Genomic DNA, 27,995 nt, shown 5'->3' with positions numbered 1-27,995 from the left:
CCTTTATCCCCACCAAGGTGAGGATGGAGCTGGGCAAAATCGAGAGCCAGCAGCTGGGATTCAGGGGACTCATGCTACAAGTTTGATTGAGCCCCCTAAATCCACACACACCCCCTCCCCACCTCTGGAGGGCTGAGGAACCTGGCCGAGGCTCACATTCCTGCGCTCCGCCATGGTTTCCTTGGTTTCTCTGACCCTGTCTGCAAGCTGGATTAGCCCAGAGAAGCCCAATCCCCAAGCCATCCCCGACACAGTGGGAAAGGAGAAGCTGCTCAGTGTAGAGCTTTGCCTTTTTTGTCTCTTCTTTTCCCCTGGGGGCACGAAGGGGGCTTGTGGGTGGGAGGAGATAAAGCCTAAACAGTCACTGGCCAAAAGCTCTGATTGTGAGTGATATCGTCCACCCCTCGCCAGTTTAAATAGCAGGGGGTGGAGTGGAAGGCCACACAGATGGCTTTGATCAATGTCCCTGAAACTCTTTGCTTCAGGGTACCATGAGATCACACTTTATACAAATTTGAATTAAGCAGTTTTGTATCTAAACATATTAGTAGAGTTGCACACTGCATGCAAAATGTGAAATCACGAGAATCCTATTTGCGCTCATTCCTTTGGGGGAAATTTCCCTCCGTTGGTGCCAGTTTGAGTGATGTGATGCCCTCGCCTCCCACACAACCGCCGGGCACAAAGCCACCTTCGCAGCACAAGAATCTCGGCAAGCAGGTCACCCAGCACCAAAGCTTCCAGACACCTCAAGGAGCTAGAGTCCTACAGAAGGGCTACCCTTGAGAACAAGATATACGGTGATGGATATTTTTAGAAAAAACACAAGCTGGTGAAGGCCGGGCCTGCAGCAGGGTGCTTTTTTTATGGCTGCCGTAACCACTGGGGACTACTTCACTGACCTAAGCCGGGCGACTGCAGGGGCTAAGGAGGACCCAGCTTCAACCTCCCTGGCCCAGGCAAGGGGCAGGGGAAATCCTGGCAGCCACGGTGGCTGGTTGAGTCTTTCACCCTTCTCCAAGATATTTTCCAAGGAAGAAGTGCTACCCAGTCACACCTGGGGCACCCCGTGGGGTGGAAGGGGAGGGTGAAGGGGGAGGCGGGTCACCTTTGGTGGTCTCGCTGTCCCGGATCAGGAAGGAGCCCTGCACGTTGCCGGGGGCCAGGAGTTGCCGCTCGGCGTCCTTGCGGCTGATGCCCTTGAAGAACCACCTGATGGGAGGGGGAGACGGCAGTGTGGGAACCTGGGGGTGGACAGGCGCCCCTGGGGCCGGGTGGCACCCAGGTGGGGCTCAGGGGGGACCAGGATACTGAGGGCCTGGTCCTGCAGCCCGAATTCTACCCAAAGATTCTTTTGGATGGAAACAGCCATTCTTTTTATATTAAAACATGTTTCATCAGGGGTGAAGCCAGTTTGCTGGGACTGAAGCTGATAAAATTTGGGAGAGTTTTGGAAGAAAAATTTTATACTACTACGAACATGACATGCCCACAGTCATCTCAATGCCAGTGTGAGGGAAAGAGTGATGGTCAGGAAGGCTGAGTGGAAAGAGACAGCATTCTGAGCCAACTGTGTTAAAAAATCTTACTTTTGCAAATTTCACTAAAATGTACGGTCCTGGGGGAAATCCCCCTAAGGCCCTGGAGGGCCCGTGTGAGTGAAGGCCTGGGTGCTTTCCGCTTCCCTGTCAATCCTCCTCTGCACATACAGAGTTGAAGACAAAGTCAGTATGAATTTGTAAGCGAAAATGTGAGATTTCAAAGAATTTTCTAATTGGGGCCGTATTCTTGGATCTTTTCTTCCTTCTCCCTGGATATTTGGGATCTTGATGGAAAAGTTCAAGCAGCAGCGGCTGAATCCATTCCTACTGTCAGGAGTGCAGATGGAGTATGGTTCCCGTGCTGTGATGGAAAAAGCCCCGGACCAGATGGGTCGACAGGCCTTGGCCCTGCTACAGATTTGCTGTGTGGCTTTGAGCAAATCACTTTCCCTCTCTGGATTTCTGTTTCCTCTGCTATCAGTTGGGGAGAAAGTGGCTAATACCCATCCAATTCTTGTTATGATCCACACAACAATGGCTAACACCCCCCATCCAATTCTTGTTACGATCCACCCAACAATGGAATCAGTACCTTTATTATGCCCATTTTCAAGATGAGGAAATTGAGGAAGAGACAGGCAAGTAAATTGCCTGGGGCCCATGACTGAGAGGTAAGTGGTGGATTCAAATTTAGATGGTCTAACTCCAGAGTCCAAGCTCTTAATCACTATGCTACATTGCCCACCTGCCTTCTTTGCTTTCAGTCTGTAAAATGATTCATGCCGTGGTAAAACATCCGAGCAATGGCAAAGGGTACATAGTAAGAAGCCTCCCCAGCAATCCCACCTCTAGGAATATCCCACAGAGCTTCTTGTACAAAGAAGAAATGACATATACACAAGGAGAATCGTTGCAGCACAAGACAGGAAGCAATGTAACTGACCACTTGCTGGAGGACTGGCAAGTGGGGCCCCTGCATGATGGGCACTCTGCGGCTGTAAAAAGGAAGGAGGATGCTTTATATGCTGCGTGGAGTGATCTCTAGGATGAACACGTAACTGAAAACAGGGTGCAGAGCAGTGTGTATAGTATCTACAGCTTGAGTAAAATAAAGGGTGGATGTATGTGTTTTCTTCCATAGGTAAAAAAGCATCTGGGAGGACTCACGGTTGCTTCTGGGGAGGGGCAGTGTCTGGTTGGGGACAGAGGAGGGACACTTTTCACTATCCTATGCCCTTCTGGACCATTTGCATTTCAAAGCATTTGAAAGTATTGCCTATTCCAAGGGAGGGAGGGAAGGAAGGAGCATTCCTTCCCACCAGATTTCAAATGCCCACTTGCCCTCCAGAGGTAACCTCCATGAGCAGTTTCTTGGTTCAGATGCCTGAACCTGTGAGGAATTCAGTTCAGCACTGTAAGGACTGAGATGTAGGTTTAGGTCAGTGGTTCTCAAAGTGGGTCCCTGGACCAGCAGCATCAGTTTCTCCTGAGAACTTGTTAGAAAGGCAAATTCTGAATTAGATGATTGGAAAGTGGGACCTAGAAAGCAGTGTTTTTTCCCCAGCCCTCCAGGTGGTGCTGCTGCCCAGTCAAGTTTGAGAACCACTGATTTAAGTGGCTGCCTTTTTGCACAAGTGATCACCCACTATCCACGTTACGGCACCCTGCCTTTCCCACTTAGCAATCGTGCTGCTTTGGAGGAATAGTAATTGCCAGCCTCCTGCAGGCTGCTGCCAAGACTCAATGAAGTGGTGCAGGGATACTGTAAATGTGCAGAGCCCAGAGTGGGGGTACAGAGAACTGGATACCCTCAGAAAGAGCCTGAAGGAGAGAGAGCCATGGGGTGAGTGGGCAGGGGGGAGGTGCAGGACAGAAGGGTCAACAGTGCTTTCTCACAGCTACGGGAAGGGAGACTTCACAGGGCAAAGAGGTTTCATGTACACTAAGAAGGGGATGGTTTTAAAATGGGAGAAGCCCAAACTTTCCATTTTTATCAGCTTTCGAACAGGCCAGCATCCCAAACCCACACCACCATCTAGCTACATGGAGGAAGCAGAGGAGATAAAACCATGGAGATTGTTATTTTTTAACTTTTGGCTGTCTGATTCTTAATTGGATCTATGTCCATCTTGCAGTGTAATTCTCTTTTTAGTTGTCGCCCCACCACACTGAACATCTCCAGTGGGAACCTGTCTTATTCACCTGGTATCCCTGGAATAGAGCTGGGTCAACTGTAGTTGCTCAACAAATATGTATCGGATGGTTGGATGGCTGGCTGGATGAATGAAAGAATGAATGAATGAAGTATGATTGTGTTTGTTGTCAGAGTCAAGATAGACACAAAGAACACCCTACAGCCCAGCATGAGGGGTTTCAGGCTGTTTCTTGAGGGTAGAAGAACAAATATGTCTTATTTGTTCTTCAGACCCCTGCACATGTTTGTTGAATGAATCAAAGAGGGGATGACTGGCCAGGTGTGGGCTGTCTCACCTCTCAGAAAACCCTCCCTGGCATGACCATATGCTTCATTCAACAAATCTTTGAGCACCTACTGCTTGCCAGGCCCGTGCCAAGGATGCAGCAGTGGACAGACAAGTTTCCTGTGTTCTCGAGCTCACATTCTAGAAGGGAGGCAGACAACGACTATGTGAACAGCTAGATAAACTAGATGTTTTTCACTACTGGGAGGTGTGCAGAAGGGAATAAAGCAGGTTTCCATGAGACAGTATCACTTTAGACTGGGCGGTCAAGGCCTCTCTGAGACCAGAAGGATGAGAAGGAGCTGGTCAGGCAAAAAATCCCAGGAAAAGTACCAGGCAGGAGAGAGAGGGAGTGCAAAGGCCCAGAGGTGCGGCAAGGTTGCTCTGCTCGTGCTTCCTTCCAGAAGCCGGGCAGAGGGAGGACTTACTCCTCTGTCTCCAGAGAGTCAACGCGGGCGACGTAGTTGCTCGGGATGTAGCCCTCTTTCCTGGTGGCCAGGGATCGAGCCCGCCACCACTCCCCGGACCTGAGGGACAAGAGAAAATGCAGCAATCAGGGGTCAGAGGGCTCCCTCCCCCCGGGAAGCTGGTAGGGTGAGGGGCAGGGCCATGACTGCCTCGGCCCCCAGCACACATCCTGGGATCAGGGCAGGGGTCTGTACTCTGGTCCCCAGTGTACATCTGAGGGTCTGCAGCCCCCCTTCCTTCCCTGGACTTGTGGCCTTAGGGAAGGCAGGGCCTGTACCTGCGGGACACTCGTGGGGTCAGCCAGGGCCAAGCGTCGAAGGGAGTGGGCTCGGGAGTCTGGCCAGGCATGACCACCCCTTTCTCGGGCCCCAGCACATCCCGGAGAGCACACCCACTGGTGGGGAATTCTCTCCGAGGATCAGACGTGGCAGACTCGGAGACCCGAGGATTTCTGAACGCAACATCATATCAGTAGGGCCTGGCCCACAGGTGGACCTGTAGTGGGATCTCAGGAGCCCTCGGAAGGCCACCCGAGGAAGTCCCTGTCGCTTGCTGCCCGGACTGGGTCACCCCATCAGTACACACGCCCCTTCCTCCTCCAGTGTGATCAGGCCCTCCTCAGTCATTCACACCCTAATCTAAGACAGTCTATCTGATTCTTTACTGAAGGCACCAAAGAGAGTCCAGGAGCGCGTCGGAGGTGGAGGCGGATGGGAACTCACTCTTCCAGGAGCACCATCTGGTCCCCCTTGTGGAAGCTGAGGTCCTCGTGGTGAATGGCCTCGTAATCATACAGGGCAACCACGATGGTGTCCTCAGGACCTGCTGGGAAGGAAGCCGCGTGGGAGGGTGAGGCTCTGCCTGAGCACACCCAAAGCCCTGGGTGTCCCCGTTCAGGGCCCTGGCGCCCAGCTCTGGACCCAGTGAGACGTCTGCCTGTCTCTTGGTATAGGTAGGCATGATTCTAGAGCTTAAAGATCATGGAATTTTGTCCATTTACTAAACTGGTATTATAGAAACACAAAAGCCTACACAAAGTACTTTGGGGACAACTTAGGGGATTTTCAAGGTCAGCTTTGACTGTTTGGGATTTTTGCCTTAAGTTCTGACTGAGAACCTAACTCCCTGCTCAATACATGAGTTGGCTGCTCCATTTGCCAGATACTTACCCTCCGAGGGCCCTGGTGGGTTGCTGTTTTTGTTGACAAGCCCCTGTGGGGAAGAAAAGGAGGAGGAAATAAATCTGATAGTGAGTTGCGAGCCATGTAAGAGCTATGAGATACCCCAGAGCATCTCGTTCCAGCTCTCAGGATATCTCTATGTGCCATAGAGGGAGGCCCAGGGAAGACTAGGAATGTGTCCGAGGTCACACAGCACATTGGGGTGGAGCCAGATCTCCTGAGTTATGGGCTCTGCCCTCTGCCTTGGACATACTGGGGGACACTGGCTTGTTCCTTCTCCTCAGCACACAATGAGGTGGCTAATCCAGATCAGCATTTTCTAAGGTGCATATAAAGAAACCCTAGGTTCACTAGCATGTCTCATGAATAAAGGTTCCATTATGGGTGTGAAACAACATAAGTGTTCCTCCAAAGGGGAATGGCCACCTAAACTGCGGTGCTGTCAGCAGCCCTTACAGGAGGGAGGTCAAGCTTTGTTACCGACACAACTAGCCCTCAATGTTACACTGCTGAGTGAAAAATGCAGTCCTGCAAACTGATCAAAGTCATTACATTTAGGGAAAACACACACACATCCTAACGATTTACTGGAAATACGTCCTATATACGTGGGAGTATAAATTCATGGAAAACAGTCCATACCACACCAAACTGTCAGCCTCTGGGGAGAGTCACAAAGCCTGTTACAAAGATTCACAAAGGCTCTGAGGACTCCTGCAGTAAAGGAGCCTGTTGTGCTGAGTGTTTGCCAAACTGATTTGACTTTGGGACTCTTTCCGTGAAGGACACTTACTAACTTACTGCTGAACTAATGCCCTGCGGGAGAGGAATGATGAATAGTTGATAGGACCCCTTCAAGCTGGTGGGTGAAAACCCTCTGCCTTCTGCTGGTAACAGGCCAGAGGACCTCAGAGAACTCGGAGCACTCACCACAGGAAGGACCCTGGGCCATGCTAGCTAGGAGAGGAGCACAGATGGAAGTGACTTAGTGTTTATAGTCTGGGCTTAGCTCAGGGCATCACCAGTGTGAGAAGTTCATGTATTCTCAGGTTGCATTAATAGAGGTTGATGGTCAGAAGGAGGGAGATGACTATCTTACTCTCCTCCCATTTCCAGAATTAGTCTGACTCCAGGCATCATGCCTCAAGAGGGCAAGCCGGATGGAGAGAAGCCAGGAATCAATGCCCTGCAAAATACGATTGGCAGGGCCAAGTGGGTTGGGACCAGATCTTTACTGTCAATCTCTGTAGGCTGTCATGGGGCAAAGGAAGTGGGTATGCTTGTGGCAGGACTAAGGGGTAAGTTTGTGATCAAGGAGGAAGGATATGGGGTAACAGGCCTCCATCAATATGAGGGAGAACTTTCCAAGGGATGGAGCATCCCCGCAGAGGAAGGAGTGAGCCCTCAACTCTGGAGGCATCAAGAGGAGGCTGCATAACCTCAGGTAGGTTGGACTAACGGGCCCTGGGGATTAGAAAGAGCCGGCTCTGCGGTTTCCCAGCTGTGTGACTCCTGGGAGCCATTTAACCTCTCTGAGCCTTCACCCTCCTGGCTGTGAAGGGGGTGACTCCTGTCTCACAGCCTGAGGTGAGGATTGACGGCCTGGAAACCCCTCACCCCAGTGCCAGAAACACAGTGTTAAAAGCACGGTCACGATTCCTGCAACCAGGCCTGCAGCTGCTAGAGCTGTCCTCACCGTCTCAGGGCTGCTGGCCTCTACCGGTGCTTCCGCTTCGGTTGTTTATTTCTCTTGCTGTTGTTCCGGCTGCTCCTATTTCCGCTCTGCTCCCACCTCTACTGCTGTTACTACTATTACTACCATTGTTACTACAGCGACCGCCCTGAGAGCGGAGGCCGTGGTTACTGCCGTTACTCCCACTGTCTTATTACCCGCCCGGCCCCTCAGGCCTCCCAGGGCTGCTGCCCGGCTTGGAGGCCGGACGATGCTGGCTCGGCCCTGGCCGGGGGAGCCCAGGCTGAGGGCCGGGGCCTGGACACGGGCCGAGGAGGGGTGGCTTCCTGGCCCCGGTCGCTCAGTGCAGCTGTGTCCTGGACAGTGAGGGGCGCTGGTGGGGCCGCTGGGCTCCGCTGCACCCCCAAACACAGCCGCTCACCCTCGGGGTAACAGGGGCCCGGGAGGGCGGTGCTGGGCAGCACCAGGGCAGGACCCCTGTGCCCCTCACTCACCCGCTGGCCCGACGTGGGGTCTGGCACGTACAGGGTGCTTTGCTGGCTGGGGCTGTGCTCAGCTTTCGAGGCCTTGCCTCCCTCGCGGAGGAACTTGGACTTCACGCACCCCATCCTGTGGCAGAGAGAAGGTGGGTGAGCCGCGCTGCCGGGCGCCCCACGCCGCGCAGCCCCGCCCGCCCTCCCTGCCCTGGCCGCCGCTGGGATCCCCCGGGGCCCCGTGTGCCGCGGCGCCCGGCGCAGGGCTGACAGGCTGTCATCGCAGGGGTGCTGAGGCTCGGTGTGACAGGGGGTTTATTTAGAGAATAAGGCGCGAGGACAACCCATACCCCGCAGGCGCAGCCGCGAGGCAGAGCGCACGGTGGTGGGCTGAAAGCCCGCGCCGACCCCCGGCCCCCCCCCCCCCCACCAGCACCTCACTTGTCACTTTGTCCCCACCTCCCCCCAGGCTCAGTTCCTCATGAGCAAAACGGGGATACTAAAACCTGTCTCACAGGGCACTGTGAGGATGAAATGAGAAAGCACGTTGGGAGAAACAGCACCCGGTCAGGCTCAGAGCAGACACTCAATAAAGCAAAACTCTACTATTATTCTATAATAAATTACTATTTTACATTGAATGACAAAGATGGGGTCATATAAGCTGGAAAAACCATCTAAATAATGGTCAAGGCGGCATATTCCTGGAGTCCTTTTATAATTGGTTTGTAATGGGTTCCTTTATAATTTTCCCCCTTCCTCCCTCCCTTCTCTTTCTCTCGTGGATTAATTTGGTCATTCATCCGTATGTTTACTGAGAAAACATTTATGGAGCACTGTTCTAAACCATGAGCAAGACAAGGAAGTAAGTCTGTGCGCTCGCGGGGCTCGTATTGGAGATGGGGAGGCACAGACAACAAACAGACACACGACGAGGTACATTTAATTACTGAACAGCGTGAGGACAGTAAAAGCGGGGACGTGATGGGGATACCTGTGCAGGCTCCTTTCAACAGGGCGGTTGGGGAAGACCCCTCTGAGGAGGTGACTTGGGACCCGAGGCTTGGGTGTCACGAAAGAGGCAGCCGAGACGGTCTGCGGGACCAGCGTGGGCAGAGGGAACAGCAAGACCAACGCCCCGAGGCTGGACTGGCTTGGGGTGACCGAGGCACTGGGGGGAGCTCGGTGTGGTAGGAGCCGGTGGGCACGGGACACGCTCACCACACCTCGTAGAGGCAGTGAGGAACGTGGATTTGATTGTGAGGATGAGGGGAGCACGGCGGAAGTTTTAGCAGGAGATTGGGATTCAATTTGCGCTTTTAAATCAGCCCACTGGCTGCTGGGTGGAGGGAGGCCTGTGGAGGGAAGACGAGGCCGCGGGGAACCCAGCGAGCTTGGCCAGGCTTGAGATGACGGTGGCAGGGCCCCAGGTGGTGGCTGTGGAGGAGGTGAGAAGGGAACGGATTTGGGGACCTCTCGGACGTAGAGCTGACCAACTTTGCTGATGGAGTAATCAAATTCAAACATGTTTAAAGAAAATCCCATGTGTCTGAGGAGAGCCGAAACTTCATTGTAAAAGCAACACAAATGTTTCTCTTTTGTTTTTGCTATACAGAGGCAGTTTTATTCAACCAGACAATTTTGTGGTTATATCAAATGATTATAACATTTGAACAATCACAGAAGAGTAATTAATGAAAGACATAGGAAAGGATAACAGTATCTATAACCAGTACCAGTCAGGGGAAATCTCAACACCTGATGGCTCACTGGCTGGGCAGCCCCTTTGCAACTGATCGGAGTCGTGATTGGAAAAGCAGCCCAGGCAGTGTCCCCTCCTGGGTGAGGCTCTACTGGCAGCTTGGGTCCATCCCTTTGAGGGGTCCTGAACCTCAGAACTCCAAAGAGTCTTGCAACTCATGAGGAATGACCTCATTGAAAGTAACTGAATCCATCCAGCAGGGGTGGCCAGTCCCCGACAGGAGACATACGGTGTCTTGAGGGGTCTTTGTTCTATTCTATTTATAGTACACTGAACAGAGGAACAAAGTTTTCAGCTTTTAGTTTTACAGTGGATACAAACAGGATGTGCAAATATCATATCTAGTATTTAGTTCTTCTTAAACATTTCTTTTTTTTGGCTTAATGGATGATGGTGTTGCCTGTATAGCAGTGTTATAACATTCCAAAGGACAAAGGACAAGTTAATCATTCACAATTCTAGGCTAAAACACCAGACACTATTGATTAGAAACCTTATGAATTCACATTTCTTAATAATGATTTTCTTATAGTATATCATTTGGCCCAAAGAATTGGGAATTTATATATGCAAAAGAAAAGCAACAGCACATTTCCCCAATGACATAAGGAAAGGAGAGAAGAAAAACAACCCTGACTTGTAAGGTACTGTACTCACAACAGTTACCTACAAGTTCTTAGAGCTACAAGTTCTGTTTACGACAGGTGCCTCTCATATTAAAGATCAGTCATTAGAAGGCACCATACTCACAACAGGTGACTACAGGTTTAATTATTCTACGTATCCATTTTGGACAAATATTACCCTAACACCAGAAATATTAGTAATAGATTATAAGTAGAATGAAAGTGCAACCTCATTGTAAAAGCAACAGAAATGTTTCTCTTTTTTTCTCTTTCAAAATGTGTACATGTATTTCCTGAGAAGGCACACATAAGGAAGTGATTGCTTTCCTCATCTCTGCACAATATTCTTCTAAAGCAGTTAGAACACAGTCATACTTATCTTGTTAAAATAAACATGTGTTTGTGGTTTAAGGAAAAAAACACCAAATTCCTAGGCTTAGGGAAATTACTTTTTTTTTTTTAATTAAAGATTCCTTTTATCTACAAGGATGTTTTTGTCTCTCCCGGTGGGAATTGGGAACAATTAACTATCTAAAGACTTGAGCGGTTTCTGCCTCATGTGTAGGTCCCTCCGCTCTCCCAACCACCTGCAGCCGTGGGCAGCACGCTTCCCAGTCCCACACGCGTCGAGCATCTACGAAGTGCCAGGCGTCCACATGTTCGAGATGACTGTGGTTTCCTGCCATATGCGTCCCCTGAGGCCTTGCTTACATTCACAATCCAAGGCCACCTCTGAGAAAGGATGGTGGGGTTCGACCTCACAGGGTAGCCCTGAGTGGGCTGGAGAATGGAAGTGCGCCTGCTGCACAGGAAGCGCAGCAGAAACGTCAGCCAGAACACAGCTTGTTGACCAGCACACGTGGCACCGTCCTGTGGCATCCCGCAAGCCAGGACTGCAGTTCCTTTGGCCCTCTAACTTAGATACATGGCATATTTGAAAAGTTAACTTTTTTTTTTAAGGACTGAAACTTGGGATCTCGTATGGAGGAAGCCGGCGCTCAATCACTGAGCCACATCGGCTCCCTGGAGTTGGTTTTTTCTCTTCTTTGCTTGCTGTTTTGTTGCTTTTTGAAGGAAGCACTGGGAACCCAACCTGGGACATCCCATGTGGGAAGCAGGCACTCAACTGCTTCAGCGACATCCACTCCCAGGAAGTTAACTTTTGAAACAGGAAATTCCCATTCAATTTCGATTTTTGCACACAGCATAATATTTAAAATAATATACTGGCATGAATAGAATTTACGTAGAATGTGACTGTCATCTTCAACCAAGAGGAACGGATCCACTGCCTGTGTAGAGTGGGCATCGGAGACTCCCATTTTCATGTCCACTAGACCTAGAAATAGAATGTGAGCCACATATATCATTTAAAATATGTGAGCAGCCACATTTTTTCAAAAAGACTTATTTTATCTCTTTCTCTCTCCCTACCCCCTCATTGTTTGCACTTGCTGTGTCTGTCTTCTTGTTTCTTTTTTTTTTTAAAGCATTTACTTTCTTTTCTTTTTTAAAAAAAGATTTATTTATTTATTTCCCCCCTTCCCCTCCTCCAACCCTGCTGTTTTTGCTGTCTGTGTTGTCTTCTCTTCTCATTTTCTCTCCTCTAGGATTCACCGGGATTCGATCCTGGAGACCTCTGAGGGGGAGAGAGGTTCCCTGTCAATTGTGCCACCTCAGTTCCTGGTCTCTGCTGTGCTTCACCTTGACTCTCCCCTTGTCTCCCTTATGATGTGGCATCATCTTGCTGCATGACTCACTTGCACAGGGCACTGGCTCACCACACGGGCACTCATGCAGGCACTAGCTTCCTGTGTGGGCATGCTTTCTCTTCTTTTTTTTCACCAGGAGGTCCCAGGGATCGAATCCAGGTCCTCCCATATGGTCACATCCACTTCCCTTCCTTGTTTCTTTAGGAAGTTCTAGGAACCAAACCCAGGATCTCCAATGTGAGAGGGAAGAGCCTAATGGCTTGCGCCATCTCTGTTCCCTGCTTCGGTGTGTCTCTCATTATGTTTTTTTTCTTCTTGTGTCTCTTGTTGCGTCAGCTTGCTATGCCTGCCCATCGCACCAGCTTGCTGTCTTCTTTAGGAGGTACTGGGAACCAAACCAGGGACCTCCCATGTGGTAAGTGGGAGCTCAATCACTTGAACCATATCAGCTTCCCCATTTTTTTTTAAGTAAAAAGAAGTAAAATTAATTTGAATTATTTTTATTTAGCCAATATGTTAAAATATATTATCATTTTAACATGTAATAATATAAAATTATTGATGAGATACTTTACTTCCTTTTTTTCCCTGTGATAAGTCTTCGAAAGCCAGAGTGTATTTTGCACTCACTGCACACCTCCAGGAGGACTGGCTACCTTTCAGATACTCAATAGTCGTAAGTGGCTCAAGGCCACTTTGTGGCACAGCAAAGGGAGGTCTTGTTGACATATATATGGTACCTGCCTGGCACACAGTATGAGTATAATGTGCATTTAGAGAATGAATGCATCCCCAGAGAGCCGTGTTCTAGGCAGCAGAAAATAAAAGTGTCAGCATGTGATTCCTCCTCCAGGGACTCGTGGCCTGGTACGGAAGAGAAGAGGGGACATACAGAATTACATTTCAAAGCTACATACAAAGAGGTTTTCAGGGAGCAGCAAATATATTTGGGTCCATGGAAAGATTGCGAAGATACTAAGTAAAAAAAGGAAACTGCTAAACATGGGTAGTAGCAAACCACTTTTGTAAAATGAATATATACAGGTATGTGTATGTTAGTATGATCATAGAAAAAGGAACCTGTCTATAATAATGAAGCAGCAGGATAATGAGCTGGGTTTTGAAGAAGGAGGATGATCTGAATATATAAATATTTGGAGAAAACAAAGAAAGTTCCAAGAAAGAACTGAATTCCAAAAAGGATCTGAGGAAACTTATATATGTAAAGCTGTATAAAATTCAAAATGGATTAATCTACGCCAGGATTTCTTAACCAGGGGTCAGTGGAAAGATTTCAGGGGGTCTGTAAGCTTGAACTGAAAATTTAAAAAAACAAACATTATTCTCGTGGGGACGTGTTGGTGCAGGTGTGATATATTTATTAAAAAATACACGGTATAATGTGGGCTTAGTAAGGGGTCCATGGTTTTCATCTGACTTAAAAAGCGTCCGTGGCACAAAAAAGGTTAAGAACCCCTGCTCTACACCACTTAGAAAGGGAAGATTATTGAACCAGAAGCCTAGGGCGCCACTGCTACTCCCCTTGGGCACTAGACTCTCTCTGTACTTATACATTCTCACAATAAGATCCCCAGGAAGCATGGCAATTTGTTAATAGAAACAAATATTTTTTTGAGGACTAAATTCAAATGTGGCTCCTTATACAACTGTCACTGAAGGGCACAATGGACAATTGGTCTAAATTGATTTGGCAGCAAAGCCTGCAATACATAAGATGCGTTTCCCAACCTGTCTGCTCCTAGAATGTCCGGCAGGGCTTTGAAAATACTGATCACAGTAGCATCCCACCACTCAGCAAGTCAGGAAGGGGCCTGGGAAGCTGGACTTTTATACAGCTATACAAATAGCTCTGGTGCTCAGGAAGGTTTGGGAACTGCCAAGGAGGAGAAAGGAAGAGGTTTACATGGCCCGGGGCCCCCTGCAGGGTGGGGCTGGCAGGAGCCCCATAACAGAGTCCCTTGGGGTGAGGCTGGAAACGCAGCAGAGCTCCTGGCACCTCCGAGGGTGGCCAGCAGGATGGACAGTGTCAGTGTCACAGTGGAGCTTGTTAGACACGCGGAAACTCAAGCCCCACCTTCTGCATCAGAAAGTGCACTTTAAAAAGGTCTCTGGACGATTCCTGAGCACATTCTAGTTGAGAAGCCCTGGTGGACTTGCCTGTTTAGAATCCATCCTCTTCTGATAGCAGCATCTGGATTTTCCTTCGGGGAGCAAGTCTTCTCCCACTCAGTGCATGAGGTTTGGGGGTGCAAATCTCACCCTTGCCTTCAGGTATTGGCAATTTGCTGCAGGCCTGGCCAGTCCAAGATTCCATGCCCCTCGGCTACGGTGATTGGTTCAGAAATGGGCATGGGTTCTAGTTGAGGCAATGAGACGGCCTGGGATTTTGCTGGAAAAATTACAAAAAAGGCACTTTTCTTTTGTTGTTGAGTCGTAGGAACCTGGTGCTCTTAGAAGGCACCCTGACACCATGAAGGGAGAGGCTTCCTTGGAGTGGAGGAACCACAGGCAACAGCAGAGGAGAGCAATGGAGACAAAGAGATTCCTGAAGACGTGCTCGAGCACCTGGATCCAGCCATGCTTAAAGCTTTTTGACCCCAAGAGTTTTTGGGCCCATGAGCAAATAAATTCTCAATTTTGCCTAAGCCAGTTTGAATTGGGTTTCCACCACTTGCATCCAAAGGATCTTCACCGATTCTTGCATATTCCTGGGCCACCCTATGGACCAAGTGAATAAGAGTCTCTAGGCTTGAGGGCCTTGAATCAGCTTTTCTAATGATTCTGCAGGAAATTCTTATGAAATTTGGAGATCCACCAATGTAGTAGAATGAGGGCTGAATTTGGGAGTCAGAATTCTTAGGTGTGGATCATGATTCTGCCACTGGCTGTGTGATCTTAGTCAAATCACTTCCCCTCTCTGAGCTTCATTTCCTTCCCCGTAAAATAGAAGATGCTTGTTCCTCAGGTTTGGCCTGAAGCCCCATTTGACAAGGGATGTGAAAGACTTTTAAAAACCTCTGTGCACACACACGTTTCTTGTCTCACGTGGCTCAAAGCCAGGCTCCAAGAGCAGAAGTCGTCTGCCTTGCCTCACACTAGTTCAGAACTGCTGACCCCTGGCAAAGACACTTCCTCAGGCCACTGCTGAACCCTGGAACCTGAAACCTGCTCCTCGCCCTCTCAGCCTCTTGTGGGTACTATGTGAGAGGGAAATGAGAAAGGTCAGCTGGCTTAACCTGGCTGCTTCCCACGGTCACCATGCTGGCTGCGGAGGCCTCAGAGGCGACTCCTGTGCTCTCAGACTCAAGCCCAAGGAGAGGCCGGGGTCCTAGCTGAGCACCCCAGGAAGGGGGTAGAAGATGACTTGCAGGGCTGGGGTGCTGGATTCTGGTCCCACCCTGCCACAAGTCCCAACCTCTCTCTGTGCCCCCAATTTTCCAAACAGGAAGATACAGTTTTCCTTTGAGAACCACTTCTGCCCCATTCTCATTTCATGAGTTGGGGTAGAGTTGACTCCAACCCCTTGTTGCAGGGGTAGGTCCGTGACTAAGTCTGGCTGATCAGAATAGCAGTAATAGAAGCAGAGAAAGATATGTGACTCAATCCTGGCCAGTGAGAATCAGCCATGGGCCTCTGGCTAGTAAAAAGCTTGTGGGAGCAGAAAGCAGAGCCAAGAAATGGAGAAACACAGAGTCCCTTGCTCCTGGATCCAGCTGTGCCTGAAGCTGATACACCTGAGGATTTTCCAATAACTTCCCTCTTGTGCTTGAGGGAGTCCTGCCCAATGTAATTTCCGAGGTCCTCCCAGCTTGAAAATCACTGGACATATCTCATGTCTCTATTCTCATGTGGCACTGCTCTGACATAAGACTTCCTGCATTCAAATCCTGGCCTTCCTTCTGAAACCTTAAGCAAGTTCTTAAAACTTTCTGTGCCTCAGTTCCTCATCTATGAAGTAGGTTTACAAGTAATGTTAATAAAGTGCACGTGTAATGTAACATTTTGTGTGATCTATGTATCTTTTTAAAAAGATAATATAAAAAATAAAAATTAAATTAAATTTTAAAAAAGGATATTAAGAAAAAAAAAATACAGTGCATGTGACTGGTTGAGAATGAAATGAGACAATGCCTTAAAGACTGAGCCAAGGGAAGCGGACTTGGCCCAGTGGATAGGGTGTCCACCTACCACATGGGAGGTCCGTGGTTCAAACCCCGGGCCTCCTTGACCCGTGTGCAGCTGGCCCACGTGCAGTGCTGATGCGCTTAAAGAGTGCCGTGCCACACAGGGGTGTCCCCTGCGTAGGGGAGCCCCACACACAAGGAGAGCACCCTGTAAGGAGAGCCGCCCAGCGCAAAAGAAAGTTCAGCCTGCCCAGGAATGGTGCCATACACACGGAGAGCTGACACACAAGATGACGCAACAAAAAGAAACACAGATACCTGTGCCGCTGACAACAACAGAAGCAGACAAAGAAGAACATGCAGCAAATGGACACAGAAAGCAGACAATGGGGGGAGGGGGTGAAGAGGAGAGAAAAAAAAAAAAGACTGAACCAAGCACTTAGCCCATAGTTGGTGCTCAATGATGATGATGACGATGAGGCACACCCTTGGTTAAGAACCCTGCTCCAGACCAATCGCTCCTTTGCAGGAGGAAGGACTTAAAGGATTGAAGAAGAAGGGCTTAAATTCCTGCTAGTTGGACAATGAAGGGCCTGGGACTGGGGTGGCCTTATCCCCTTGCTTGGTGGGTGACTCTGTAACACTGTTGTCTCCAGTGCCTGAACTATCACCATTAGTGCATCACTCGCATCAAGGCTTTATTATCCATTACAGTAAGTCCAGTCTCCAGCCCCACCGCCCGTGGGTGGAAAGGATCACATGATGCCCTTCCTTCTCGTCTCGAGTGCTGCTTTCACAGAGAAGGAGAAATCCCTGCTTCTTCTCAGGCTGTCTTCTCAACCTGTTCCCTGCCACTGGAAACCCCCAAGTCACCATTAGGTGTCATGTATCTTTTGTTAGGGTCAAGATATGACTGGGATGAGACTCATATACTAAACTCTTCTTGATCCTCTCCCATTTAATCCCTCATCCATTGCCCTATGATAGAAGGGATAAACTCAGACTTCTTTACTTCTGACTTAAATTCAAATCTCAGGTCAGTTGCTTATTAGCTGTGAGGTCTCAGGCACTTTACTTAAATGTCTTGAGCCCCATGTCCCTTGCGTAAGAAATGGGGAAGACCATACCTTACTCACAGGACTGATTATAATGATTAAACAAGATAAGCCATAGCACATGCCACATGGTCAGTGCTTAAATAGATGCTGGTCCTTGCCATTCACCCCCTGGATCTATGACCCCTGCCTTTTGGGTGGGAGTGTCAGAAAGGGCCAGAAGCCACTTAGGGAAAAGACCAGCCAGGAAGCTGTATCTCACACAGCACCAGCTCAGCCATGGGAAATATGGCCTGGACAATCCTCCTTGCCACCCTTCCCCATTTTTCTCAAGAAACGCAGACCTGTATTTACCACCTTCTTGTGTCCCATAGGTCCAGGAAAAAGCTTTTCTGCCTGCAATCAGAACTTTGGCTCAGAAGAAATTCTTACAACAAGCTGCAATTCATACTCAAGGATAAAGGGCTGATGGCACAATCTTCCCTGATAGCAGGTTTTGATAGAAGAGAAGTTAGGTACTCAACCCACCCTGTGAGGCTGAGGGCGTTGAAGCCATGTCTGAGAGTGCCTGGTACGCAGCAGGTCCTCCACCTCCATCAACCTTTGCAGAATGACTGCATTGAGTCCAAGCCTCTGTAGGCCTCACGATACTTGACTGAAGTTGGCAGGAGTAGAATTATGGACGTGCTTTTCAGATGGGGAAATGGAGGCCCGTGGGAGAGAGGGACCCCAGCCGGTCAGTGGCAGACATCACTGGAACCCAGCTCTCCTGCCTCTCCTCCTCCACTGAGGTCAGCCTTAGAGGCTGCAGCGGTGAGGGGAAGAGGAGACATGAGGAACCCAAACAGGAAGGCAGACCGCTGGGGTCCAGGCCTCGAGACTGTTCCCTTCCCAGAACAGCTCAGCCATGGGGGTGGGGAGGAAAGTCTTCCCCCAACAGGGGTCAATTCCCCGAGGAGTTTCTGGGGTGCAGAGTCCTGCGACTCCCTCTCCTCAGGAGTCCCCTGACTGAACAAAACATCCCTACCCCCGAGGACTGTTGTTCCTAACGGATAACTGGGATCGCCTCTGAACTCTCATGTCTTTCCCTTTATGAGCCTCAGTTCTTCCTGATAGAGCTCAAACCCTTGACTTTCAAGACAGGAAGGTACGTGGGAAACCACCACCTTCGTTATGCAGTGGGGCAACAGCCCCAGAGAGGCCGGATCCGCCCAGGCCTCCCAGGGAAGCGGCAGAACAACGTGCTACACCCAGGGCCTGTGGTCATTTGCAGGTGTCGCTGGGGATTTGGCTCTGAGACCAAATCCCGGCTACTTGGTCAAGCCATGTATTAAATTCTTAACATGTTCAATGTTATTCAGGTTTCTTGGTCAATTTCAGGATTCGAAGGCAATTTGAATCTTCTTGGAATAATTTTATCTCTAAGGTAGGCAGGGCAGTTTGGAAAATACATGATGGGAGTTGATAGTTGAACCCCAATTCTGCCTCCCACAGATAAGTGAGACTTTCAAAATGCAAGTCAGGCCACATCTCTCCTCTGCTCAAACCCGTCCCATCTCACTTGGAGTAAAAGCCGAAGTCTTCCCCATGGCTAGCAAGGTTCCCCTGATCTGGGCTCTGCGTATTCTCATTGGTCTGTCTCCTCCCAACTCTCCCTTGATCACCCCACTCCAGCCATAGAGCCTCTTTGCCTTCTCACCAACCGTGCTTCCACCCCAGGGACTTTGCACAAGCTGCTTTCTGGACTGGTTTCACCCAGACTGTCTCCTTCACTTCATCCAGGTCCCAGATCTCACCTCAGAGGGGCTTTCGGTCATCACCTGGGCTAAGATAAGAACTCTTGTCCCCAACTCCCATCAACTTCCTAGCTCCTTCCCAGATCTATTCTCCATGGCTCTAACTACTACCTAACGTGGTGACCATCAAGATGTGCCTCCTAGATCAGCAACTGCAGAGAGAGCAATTGACCAATGGCCCTCTATACTGTGCTTTGACCTCATCACTGTTCTTACAGCTTCTCCCAGCCAGTGACTGTAGCAAGGATACTGAGGTAAGCCTGTGCCTGGGGTGCATCTGAGGGACAACTTTGGCTTGAGGGCTCCCTGACAGCCTTGCCAAACTTCCTTACAACTGCACTGCAGTGTAAGATGCTTCTGCCTTCCTACTTTTCTTCTTTCCTTCCTTCCTGTTGGGAATTGAATTGTGTCCCCCACAAAATACATGTTCAGGTCCCAACCCAACCCCTGGCCCTGTGGGTGTGAACCCTTTGTAAATAGGACCTTTGAAGATGTTGTTAGTCAAGGTGTGCCCAGCAGACTGAATGAGGGTGGGCCTTAAACAAGATGGCTGAAGTCCTTAGGAGCAAAGGAAGGGGAAGTCATGGGGGAAGCAAGAACCTGAGAGTCATGGGACCCAGAAGAGAAAGGAGGGACGTGGACTTGGCCCAGTGGTTAGGGCGTCCGTCTACCACATGGGATGTCCGCGGTTCAAACCCCAGGCCTCCTTGACCCGTGTGGAGCTGGCCATGCGCAGTGCTGATGCGCGCAAGGAGTGCCATGCCACGCAGGGGTGTCCCCCACATAGGGGAGCCCCATGCGCAAGGAATGCGCCCCGTAAGGAGAGCCGCCCAATGTGAAAGAAAGCTCAGCCTGCCTAAGAATGGCCCCACCCACACGGAGAAATGACACAACAAGATGATGCAGCAAAAAGAAATATAGATTCCCGTGCCGCTGACAACAACAGAAGCAGACAAAGAAGATGCAGCAAATAGACACAGAGAATAATGGAGTAGGGGGGAGAGATAAATAAATACATAAATCTTAAAAAAAAAAAAAAAAGAAGAGAAAGGAGAGGTACCACCATACTCATTGCCATGTGATGGAAAAGCCAAGAACTCCAAAGAGGAAGCAGGCCTCCAGCCTCTGAAACCAGGAGCCCAGATGTTTTTCTTGTTAAGCCAATCCATTGTAGGACATTTGTTTTAGCAGCCAGGAAACTAGAATACTTCCCTCCCTTATTCATTTGGGGACAGACTTGCCTTGACTTCTGATGGCTCTCCTAGCTGCTCCTGGTTTTCTTCCCATATTCCCTCACAGGCATTTCCTATACTACATTTCTTGCCTCTTGAGCATTTAATCCCTCTTGGAGTCTGTTTCTCAAAGGACCTGGACTAACACACCTATCACATTACATACTGGTTTGTGTGTTCTCTGACCCCAACACCCACCCAGGCTGTAAGAGCCATGAGGATAAGGACTTTCTCTTTGTTCTCTGCTTTATCTCCAGTCCCTCAAAGTAGGATGCAGTATGTGCTCAATAAATCCTTGCGCAATAACTGAATGAAGCCCCTTTAGCTTCCTGGATGCCCCAGTTTTCCCCATCTGAACCATGACTATGCGTGTGCATTTCAATCGGGAGGGGCTCACTGCACATGCTCATTTCTGCTTGGAGAGGAGCAAAGCTAGGTCTCCTCTTTCCTTGGCTGGAGCTGAGTGGAAGTTGCCTCCTCCAGACAGGATGTAGGTCCCCCCAGAGGCAGGTTTGCACTCTCCCTCTCATGATGCTCCAGGCAGGTCAGTTGCCCCAAACCTGTCTTTGACAGATGGAACCCTCGGGGCCACAATAACTTATGCCAGTGAGCCTTTTACAGTTCTTCTTTTAATAGTCGACAGAACTCCAGGTGTCAGTTTCTTTTACTTTTTTGGAGGGTACATGTTTTGTTTATAAAATTACCTTTCATCACCCCAGTAAATCATTAGTTCATTCTCCTTGATAAAAATGAAAACATTTCAGATAAATGTAAGCTCCCCTTGGATTATTCCCTTAACGGGTTCTCTACCACCACCTCAGACACCCGTTCCCCTCCCCTGAATAACCACTGTCTACATCTGATGCATGTCCTCCCAGGCCTTGGCCACTGCATTTACATGTATGTATATTGAATGATTGTGGTGGGGCCACGTCCCTGTCATTCCACCCTTCCCCATTTTGGAGAAATGGAGTAGAGGCCAAAGTGTTGTGGAGGTTAGCTGGGGAAGATGGAGGCTGAGAGAGATTGTACCACTAATTTGCTGTGTGAGGCCGTGCCACAATTAGAGAGTGGGGCTTCAAAACTCAAATGGCGCTAGGAGTCATGAGGGCCACGCATGTGAGGGAAGTAGGCCAGGAAAGGGTGGTGCATACCGGACAGCTTATGCCTCAGCTACACCAGTGTTGCCATGAAGGAATAGCAGAGGAGCTCAGGAGATGCACAGCTTTTTCAATTTTCCAGAAGAGAGATCCAGATTTATGTGAGTTTCCCTGACTTTAAATGTTAGCAACTAATTCCTAAGAATCACTGTATGGGGCCACAGTTGAAATACACCTATGGCCTGAAATACCTCAGGCAGGGGAAGGTTGTTGAGTATTAATTTATTACATTTGCCCATTCAATAGCTTTTGAGGCCCTATTACGTATCAGGTGTTAGAGATACAGTGGCTTCCAAGACAGACATGCCTGTGCCTGTGCCCTCATGGAACTTACTTTCTAGAAGAGTGAAAGTCCAAGCCCTGGCTGGTCCCTGAGTACAAACACCCTTCTGTTCATCCCTTGGGTAAGTGTCCTCAAAGAGTGGTCAGGTTGGGATGAAGCTAAGATTCATCCTTCCATTTTTTGCACACCTACTAAGTGCCAGAACAGCCAACAAGGCAGATGAAGAGCCTTGCTCTGTGCAACACAGAACGTGAAACCTGGGAGGTCAGCAAAGCCAGATTTTTTTTCTTTTCTCTGCCCCAGCCTCCCTTGGTGGCCCTTCCAAGTTTCAATCATCCCCTTTCTAAAAAGGGGAGTGAGACAGAGACCTCCTCCAGGAAGGTATACAGCCTCTTGGCATTTATCTCAAGAAACACCTGTGTGTGTGCCCAAGGCCAAGTCCAGGATGGTCCCTGCAGCATTGTTTGTTTGTTGTAGTGAACACCTGGGAACAACCTGAATGTCCATTAACGGGATTGAGAAACAAGGTGGGTGGTTACCTGCTGTGCTACTCCTCGGTTGTTAAGGGAATAGTTGGAGCCCAGGTAATTTTAGGGCAATGAACCGACTCTGTGTGATACAGGTGGATGCCTGATGCCACGTGCCAAGACCCACAGAACGGTACAACACAAAAAGTGGGCCCTGATGTAAACTATAGGCTTTAGTTATTAATAATGCACTGTGGGTTCATCAGTCGTAACAAGTGTACCACACCAATGCAAGATGTTAATAACAGGCAAAGCTATGTGCGTGTGTAGTGGAGGGGGTGTTGGGAATTCTTTGTATATTCCCTGAAATTTTTGGTAAAACTAAACCTGCTCTAAAAAGAAAGTTTTTTTTTGTTTGTTTTTTGTTTTTGTTTTTGTTTTATTTAAAAAGGAAATGATCTCTTTCTCATCGTGGTCAGATCCTGGCAACTTAATGATGAGAGAAAAAAAACTGCAGAAGAAAATTTTGATTATTTAGCATTTACGTAGATCTTTAAAACACAGAGGGCAATTCTATGTATTGTTTATGGGTACATATATGCAGCAAATTATTTTTAAAATGACTGGAAGGCCTGTAATTCATGACAATGGTTGCCTCTGGGGAAAGAAAGAAATAGAATAGAGTAGGATACAAGGTGAAGGGGCTTCAATTATATTACTTAGAGTAATTTTATTTTTTGAAAACCTGAAGGAAACATGACATAAAGCTGACATTTGTAATTCTGTATGGTGGATTCCTTGGATATTTGATATGTTATTCTCTACGCTTTTCTGCAATTTAACAATCTCTATCCCCTCTGCCCTAGTAAAGGATAGCAAAGAGACTGCCATGGGATATGGGAACTGATATCTACAGAGGCCTGTCCCTCTGAGCCAGCCACAGTTTAGACCAGGGGTCCTCAAAGGGTGGTCCCTAGACCAGCAGCATCAGCGTCACCTGGGGGTACAAATTCCTGGGGTCCTCCAGACTTTCTGAATCAGAAACTCTGGGATTGGCAGTGTTTTAACAAGCCCTCCAGGGATGCTGATGCGCTGCAAAAGTTTGAGAAGGGCTGGGTTAGACCTTGTAACTGACAACAGTTAACCTGCGTTAAGCATGTCTACCTGCCAGGCACTTCGTGGAGCATGATTAACACCCCCATTCCGCAGTTGTGGAAACCCAAGCAGAGAAAGGCCAAATCCCCTGCTCAGGGTCCAGCAGGCCCCTGGTCCCAGAAGCCCCCAGCTTAAAGAACCACTCTGCTGGACTGTCTCTTTTGAAGAGGCTGTACATTACCTCTCAGACCCTGGAGGGAATTAACAGTCCCGTTTTCATATGAGGAAACAGGGACTCAGAGAAGGGAGGTGACAGGTAGGAAAGTGGCAGGACAGGCATCAGTGGTCTGCCCGGGGGTTTTGGGGTTTGTTGCGGAATCGCTGGGGGGCAAGCCGAGGAGCGCAGCGAGCGTGCCCAGCTGCAGCGCCGCCTGGGTGTGGCTCCCACGGCACGCCTCCGCCCAGCTGCCCCCCTCCCCCAGAGGCCTGGGACAGGGGTACCTGAGCCGGCTGCCAGCCCGCTGTGACCGTCACCACCCCTACCAGGAACCGTCAGGGCCTTCCCCTCCCGGGAGGTTCGTGCAGCCCCATCCCTTCCTTCTCGTTTTTTTTCGCAGAAGGGGAACCTGGACCGTACAGAGTAGTACTGAGTTGAGCAGGAAGGCGCCCGCGGGCCTGAGCTTCCCCTCCCATCGGACTTTCCCAGGCTCTCAGCTGGGCCGAGGCAGTCCCGCCCCTCCCCGTCGCTCCTAAGTCCCACTGTCCATCCGCGATCCCCTCGCCGTGCCCTTCCTCGCTCCCCTCCCCAGGCTGCACCCATGGCCAGCCCTGCCCGCTCCACCAGGCTCGCTCGGCCGCCCCGAGGACCCCCGGCAGAGCTCACCCGCCGTCCCCCGACCCCTGCCCGCGGCACTCACCTGGGCGCCCGCTCCTCCCCTTGCGGGCAGCCCGGATCCTCGCAGCTCGAACGCCCCCCCAGCTCAGCAGCTCCCGGGGTCCCGGCGCCCGGAGGAAGATGGATTGACTTTCGAGAAGACACGGGCTGCCTTCCGAGGGGCTCCCGCGCCGCTGGGTCTTCTCCGGCTCCTCCCGTGCTGACCCCACCGGGTCCCCCTCCTACGCGCCTCTAAGCGCCCGCGGTGCGCTGGAGCTGGAACCCGGGACGCGGTGGCGCCCCCAGGCCATCTGGACGCTTAGCCTCGCCCGGAGCGATTCTAAACCCGCCCCCAAGGACCCTGTCCCCGCCCTCCCGCCGTCCCCGAAGATGCTAACCCCGCCCCAGGGAATCTACCTCCACTCCACTCCTTCCTCGAGAGTCTCAAGTGCCTTAATTTTCTCAAGTCCCCTGACCCTACAGGATCCCAACTCCTTGGTACTCGACTCTCCCACGGTTGCGGCTTTGAACTTGCGGCCTGGGATCCCGACCTCCCGCCGGCTCGGCCGCCGCATCCCTCCCAGGCCCCGCTCCTCCCCCACGCGCGTCCCGGCGCTTCCCTGCCCGCAGCTCTGCGGTCGGCAGTTTGCCTTCCACAGGCTCGGGGCTATTCAAATGCCATGCAAAGTTCTTCGCTGGCAGAAGCTGGCCGGGCTCGTTCCTGCGGATTTCCGGACAGTACAGAGGGCTGTGGAAGGGGCAGAGAAGTGGGGCTGGAGCGCGAACAGAGGCACCAGATGGGTAGGATCGTGCTCGGCGCCAGGTATGGACAGAGCACCTGCGCCCCGGGAAAAGAGGGGGACTGCCATCCTAAATTCCCTCCGCCGGACCTCCAAAATGTACCGGAATCCTACTGCGTTTCTCCATTCCCATTGTCACCAGCCAGTGCAGACCACCGTGAGCTCTCATTCATTCACCCATTCATTCATTCACTAATATTGTGCCGAGCTTTGTGCTGGGGGCTGGAGTACAACCAAAAATGTCTCCAGACGTGGTCAAAGGCCCCGGGGGACGGGGCGGGGAAGGAGGGAAAAAGCAAACACGAGTGAGAATGACAAGGCCTCTACTCATGTGTTTGGTACACATGCCTAAACATACGTGTGAACTTAAAAAAAATAGGTAGTGTTTTTAGTGTGTTTAATTTACTTGAATGGTACTTTCCGTTTTTGTTTTTGTTTTTCACTCCATCATTGTTAATCTCTATCCATGCTGGTGAAGGTAAACCTCCCTGGAGTCATTGTTGACATCCTCCACATTTTATTTATCCCCTCCCCTAGTCATGGACACCGAGATGGCATTCCTCGCCCTACTTGCATGAAGAATGCATCCTCATACACATCCCCTACGGACGTGCGTGAGAACTTTGTGAGGACTTGCTTTTGCTAAGAAGGTCATTTGCTTGTAGAATGGCTGCTGCCCCAATTTCTCTCCCATCATTTCCACGTCTTCATTCACGCTTGGTGTCATCCGTGGGTCGTTATACTTGTTCTCCAGCAGCAGATCCTTGGCAGATTCAAATGAAGATAGTTTATTTGGGAGATGCAGAAAACACCCCTGAGGGAGAGAGTGAATGTGATGGGAAAGGAGGGAAGTCTGTGAATGGAACACTAGCAAGCAAGGTACCATTATGGCCAACTGGAGCTCAGACCTTCAGCGGAACTCTGGGATGGTTATCCCACCTGAGAGGAGAGGGAGCTGGGTTGTTTAGACACCAACTCCTATCAAACATTGGCTAAGGGATCTCCCAGAGGATGGAAATTCCTCAGCACTTCTGATCTGCTCCATGCATGGTCAGAGAGGGCTCTGGCCACCACAGAGAGCCTTCTGGAAGGGAAATGCAAGTCCTGGTAAAGGCAAGAGGACATGGGAGAGCCATTGTCAGCATCTGCAACATCTTTCCCCCCAAATTTGCCATTCTGATGGCAAAAGACTACAGATACCTGAAACATTCTCCTGTTGATGGCTAATATTCCAAAAAAATTTTCTGATGAATGTTGCAATAAAAATCCTTACTTTTGTTCCCAAATTTTATTGTGATATAATCTCCATACAATAAAATACAACTGCTGTAAATGTATTCTTTGATGAGTTTTGACGAACATATATACACCTGTGTAACTACCACACCTGTCAAGATAAGAATATACCATCATTTCCAAAAGAGCTCATGCCCTGTCATAGTCAAAAGACAAAGACTTTGTCTTTCTTAGAATTTCACATAAATGGAGTTGTATAGTATGTACTCTTTTGTGTCTAACTTCTTTTTTTTTTTTATTTCTCCCCCCACCTCCAGTTGTCTGTTCTCTGTGTCTATTTGCTGCATGTTCTTCTTTGTCCACTTCTGTTGTCAGTGACACGGGAATCTGTGTTTCTTTTTGTCGCGTCACCTTGTTGTGTCAGCTCTCCATGTGTGCGGCGCCATTCCTGGGCAGGCTGGACTTCCTTTCGCGCTGGGTGCCTCAGCCTCCTTACAGGGCACACTCATTGCGCGTGGGCTCCCCTACGCGGGGACACCCCTGCATGGCACGACACTCCTTGTATGCATCAGCGCTGCGCATGGGCCAGCTCCACACGGGTCAAGGAGGCCCGGGGTTTGAACCACGGACCTCCCATGTGCTAGACGGACGCCCTAACCACTGGGCCAAGTCCGCTTCCCTGTGTCTGACTTCTTAACTCCCAAACTCCTTTTGAGATTCTCTGTGTTGGTGCATGTCCCAATAATTTGTTTCTTTTCACTGCTCAGTAGTATTTCATAGTACATTGTACTATTATTTGTTTATCCATTCACTTTTTTTTTTCAAGTATTGAGGCCAGGGATTGTACCCTGGTTCTCATATGCAGGAAGCTGGCCCTCAGTCACTGAGGCACATTGGCTCCCCTGAGTTGTTTTTTTCATTTGTTTGATTGCTGTTTGTTTTTGTTTTTAGGAGACCTCCCATGTGGGAAGCAGGTGCTCAACTGCTTGAGCCACATCCGCTCCCCTCCATTCACTTTTTGGTGGACACTTGGATTGTTTTCAGTTTGTGGCTTATATAGAGAATGTGCTGTGAACATTCACGTACAAGACTGTGTTTTTGTTTCACCCTTCTCAGCTGCTCCCAGAAACTGAGATAACAAATGCTTGTTGTTTTAAGCCCCTGAGTTTTGGATGATTTGTTGTGCAGCAGTGGATCACTAATACAATATGCAAAGGCCCCAAGTCAGGAAGGTACTTTGTGTGTTTGAAGAATCCCAGTGTGGCTGGAAGAGGAGGGGGTCCAAGTGAGGACAGCGAGGTTGGCCCGGCAAGGGGCGTGAACTTTAAGACTCATAGGAAGCTATTGGATAGTGATAAACAGAAGTGATGTGATCTTTTAATGGTTCAGCTAATATATATGGAACACCTACCATGTGCCAGACACTGTTTTAGATGCTGAGGGTACAGTGATGAACAAAATCAATACCCTGTACTCTTAGAACTTACATTGGGAAGACAGACAATACATATCTTATGGGGTGATAAGGGCTGTGAGAAAAACAAAGCAGGGCAAGGGGAAGGGGCATTTATGTGAAATTCTAAGAAAGACAAAGCCTTTGTCTTTTGACTATGACAGGGCATGAGCTCTTTTGGAAATGATGGTATATTCTTATCTTGACAGGTGTGGTAGTTACACAGGTGTATATATGTTTGTCAAAACTCATCAAAGAAAAACAAAGCAGGGCAAGGGGAAGGGGCAGAAGAGTGATGGTGTGATTTGAGACATGTCAAGGGAAGTCCTCTCTGAGGAGGGGGCATGTGAGCAGAGACCTGATGAATTGGTAGAGTGAGTCATGTGAAAATTTGGGGGAAGGGTGTTCCAAGGGTGCTCGAGTCGTTGAGTGCCTGCCTCCCACAGGGGAAGTTCCAGGTTCA

The 27,995-nt window shown here is 49.6% G+C and overlaps 1 protein-coding gene across 2 annotated transcripts in view; it reads right to left on the bottom strand.

The window, feature by feature from the left end:
- The window catches only part of HCK (HCK proto-oncogene, Src family tyrosine kinase), a 41,297-nt gene extending 16,906 nt beyond the window's left edge, over window positions 1-24,391 (bottom strand). Inside the window, exons 1-6 of one of the 2 annotated variants that reach the window (XM_004464046.5) lie at window positions 24,087-24,391; window positions 7,858-7,972; window positions 5,659-5,701; window positions 5,212-5,311; window positions 4,450-4,548; window positions 1,109-1,212 (exon numbers count right to left, since the gene is read on the bottom strand). In XM_004464046.5, the coding sequence (XP_004464103.2) occupies window positions 1,109-1,212; window positions 4,450-4,548; window positions 5,212-5,311; window positions 5,659-5,701; window positions 7,858-7,971 (460 nt within the window). In that variant the 5' untranslated portion in view covers window position 7,972; window positions 24,087-24,391. Of the gene's footprint in view, window positions 1-1,108; window positions 1,213-4,449; window positions 4,549-5,211; window positions 5,315-5,658; window positions 5,702-7,857; window positions 7,973-24,086 lie in introns of both variants that reach the window. The other variant, XM_004464045.5, reaches the window with a different exon arrangement.
- Window positions 24,392-27,995: the final 3,604 nt, after the last annotated feature.

Source organism: Dasypus novemcinctus, chromosome 24 (assembly GCF_030445035.2).
Source record: "Dasypus novemcinctus isolate mDasNov1 chromosome 24, mDasNov1.1.hap2, whole genome shotgun sequence".
NCBI classification, from domain to species: Eukaryota; Metazoa; Chordata; class Mammalia; order Cingulata; family Dasypodidae; genus Dasypus; species Dasypus novemcinctus.
This window is presented reverse-complemented; position numbering and strand designations above follow the sequence as displayed.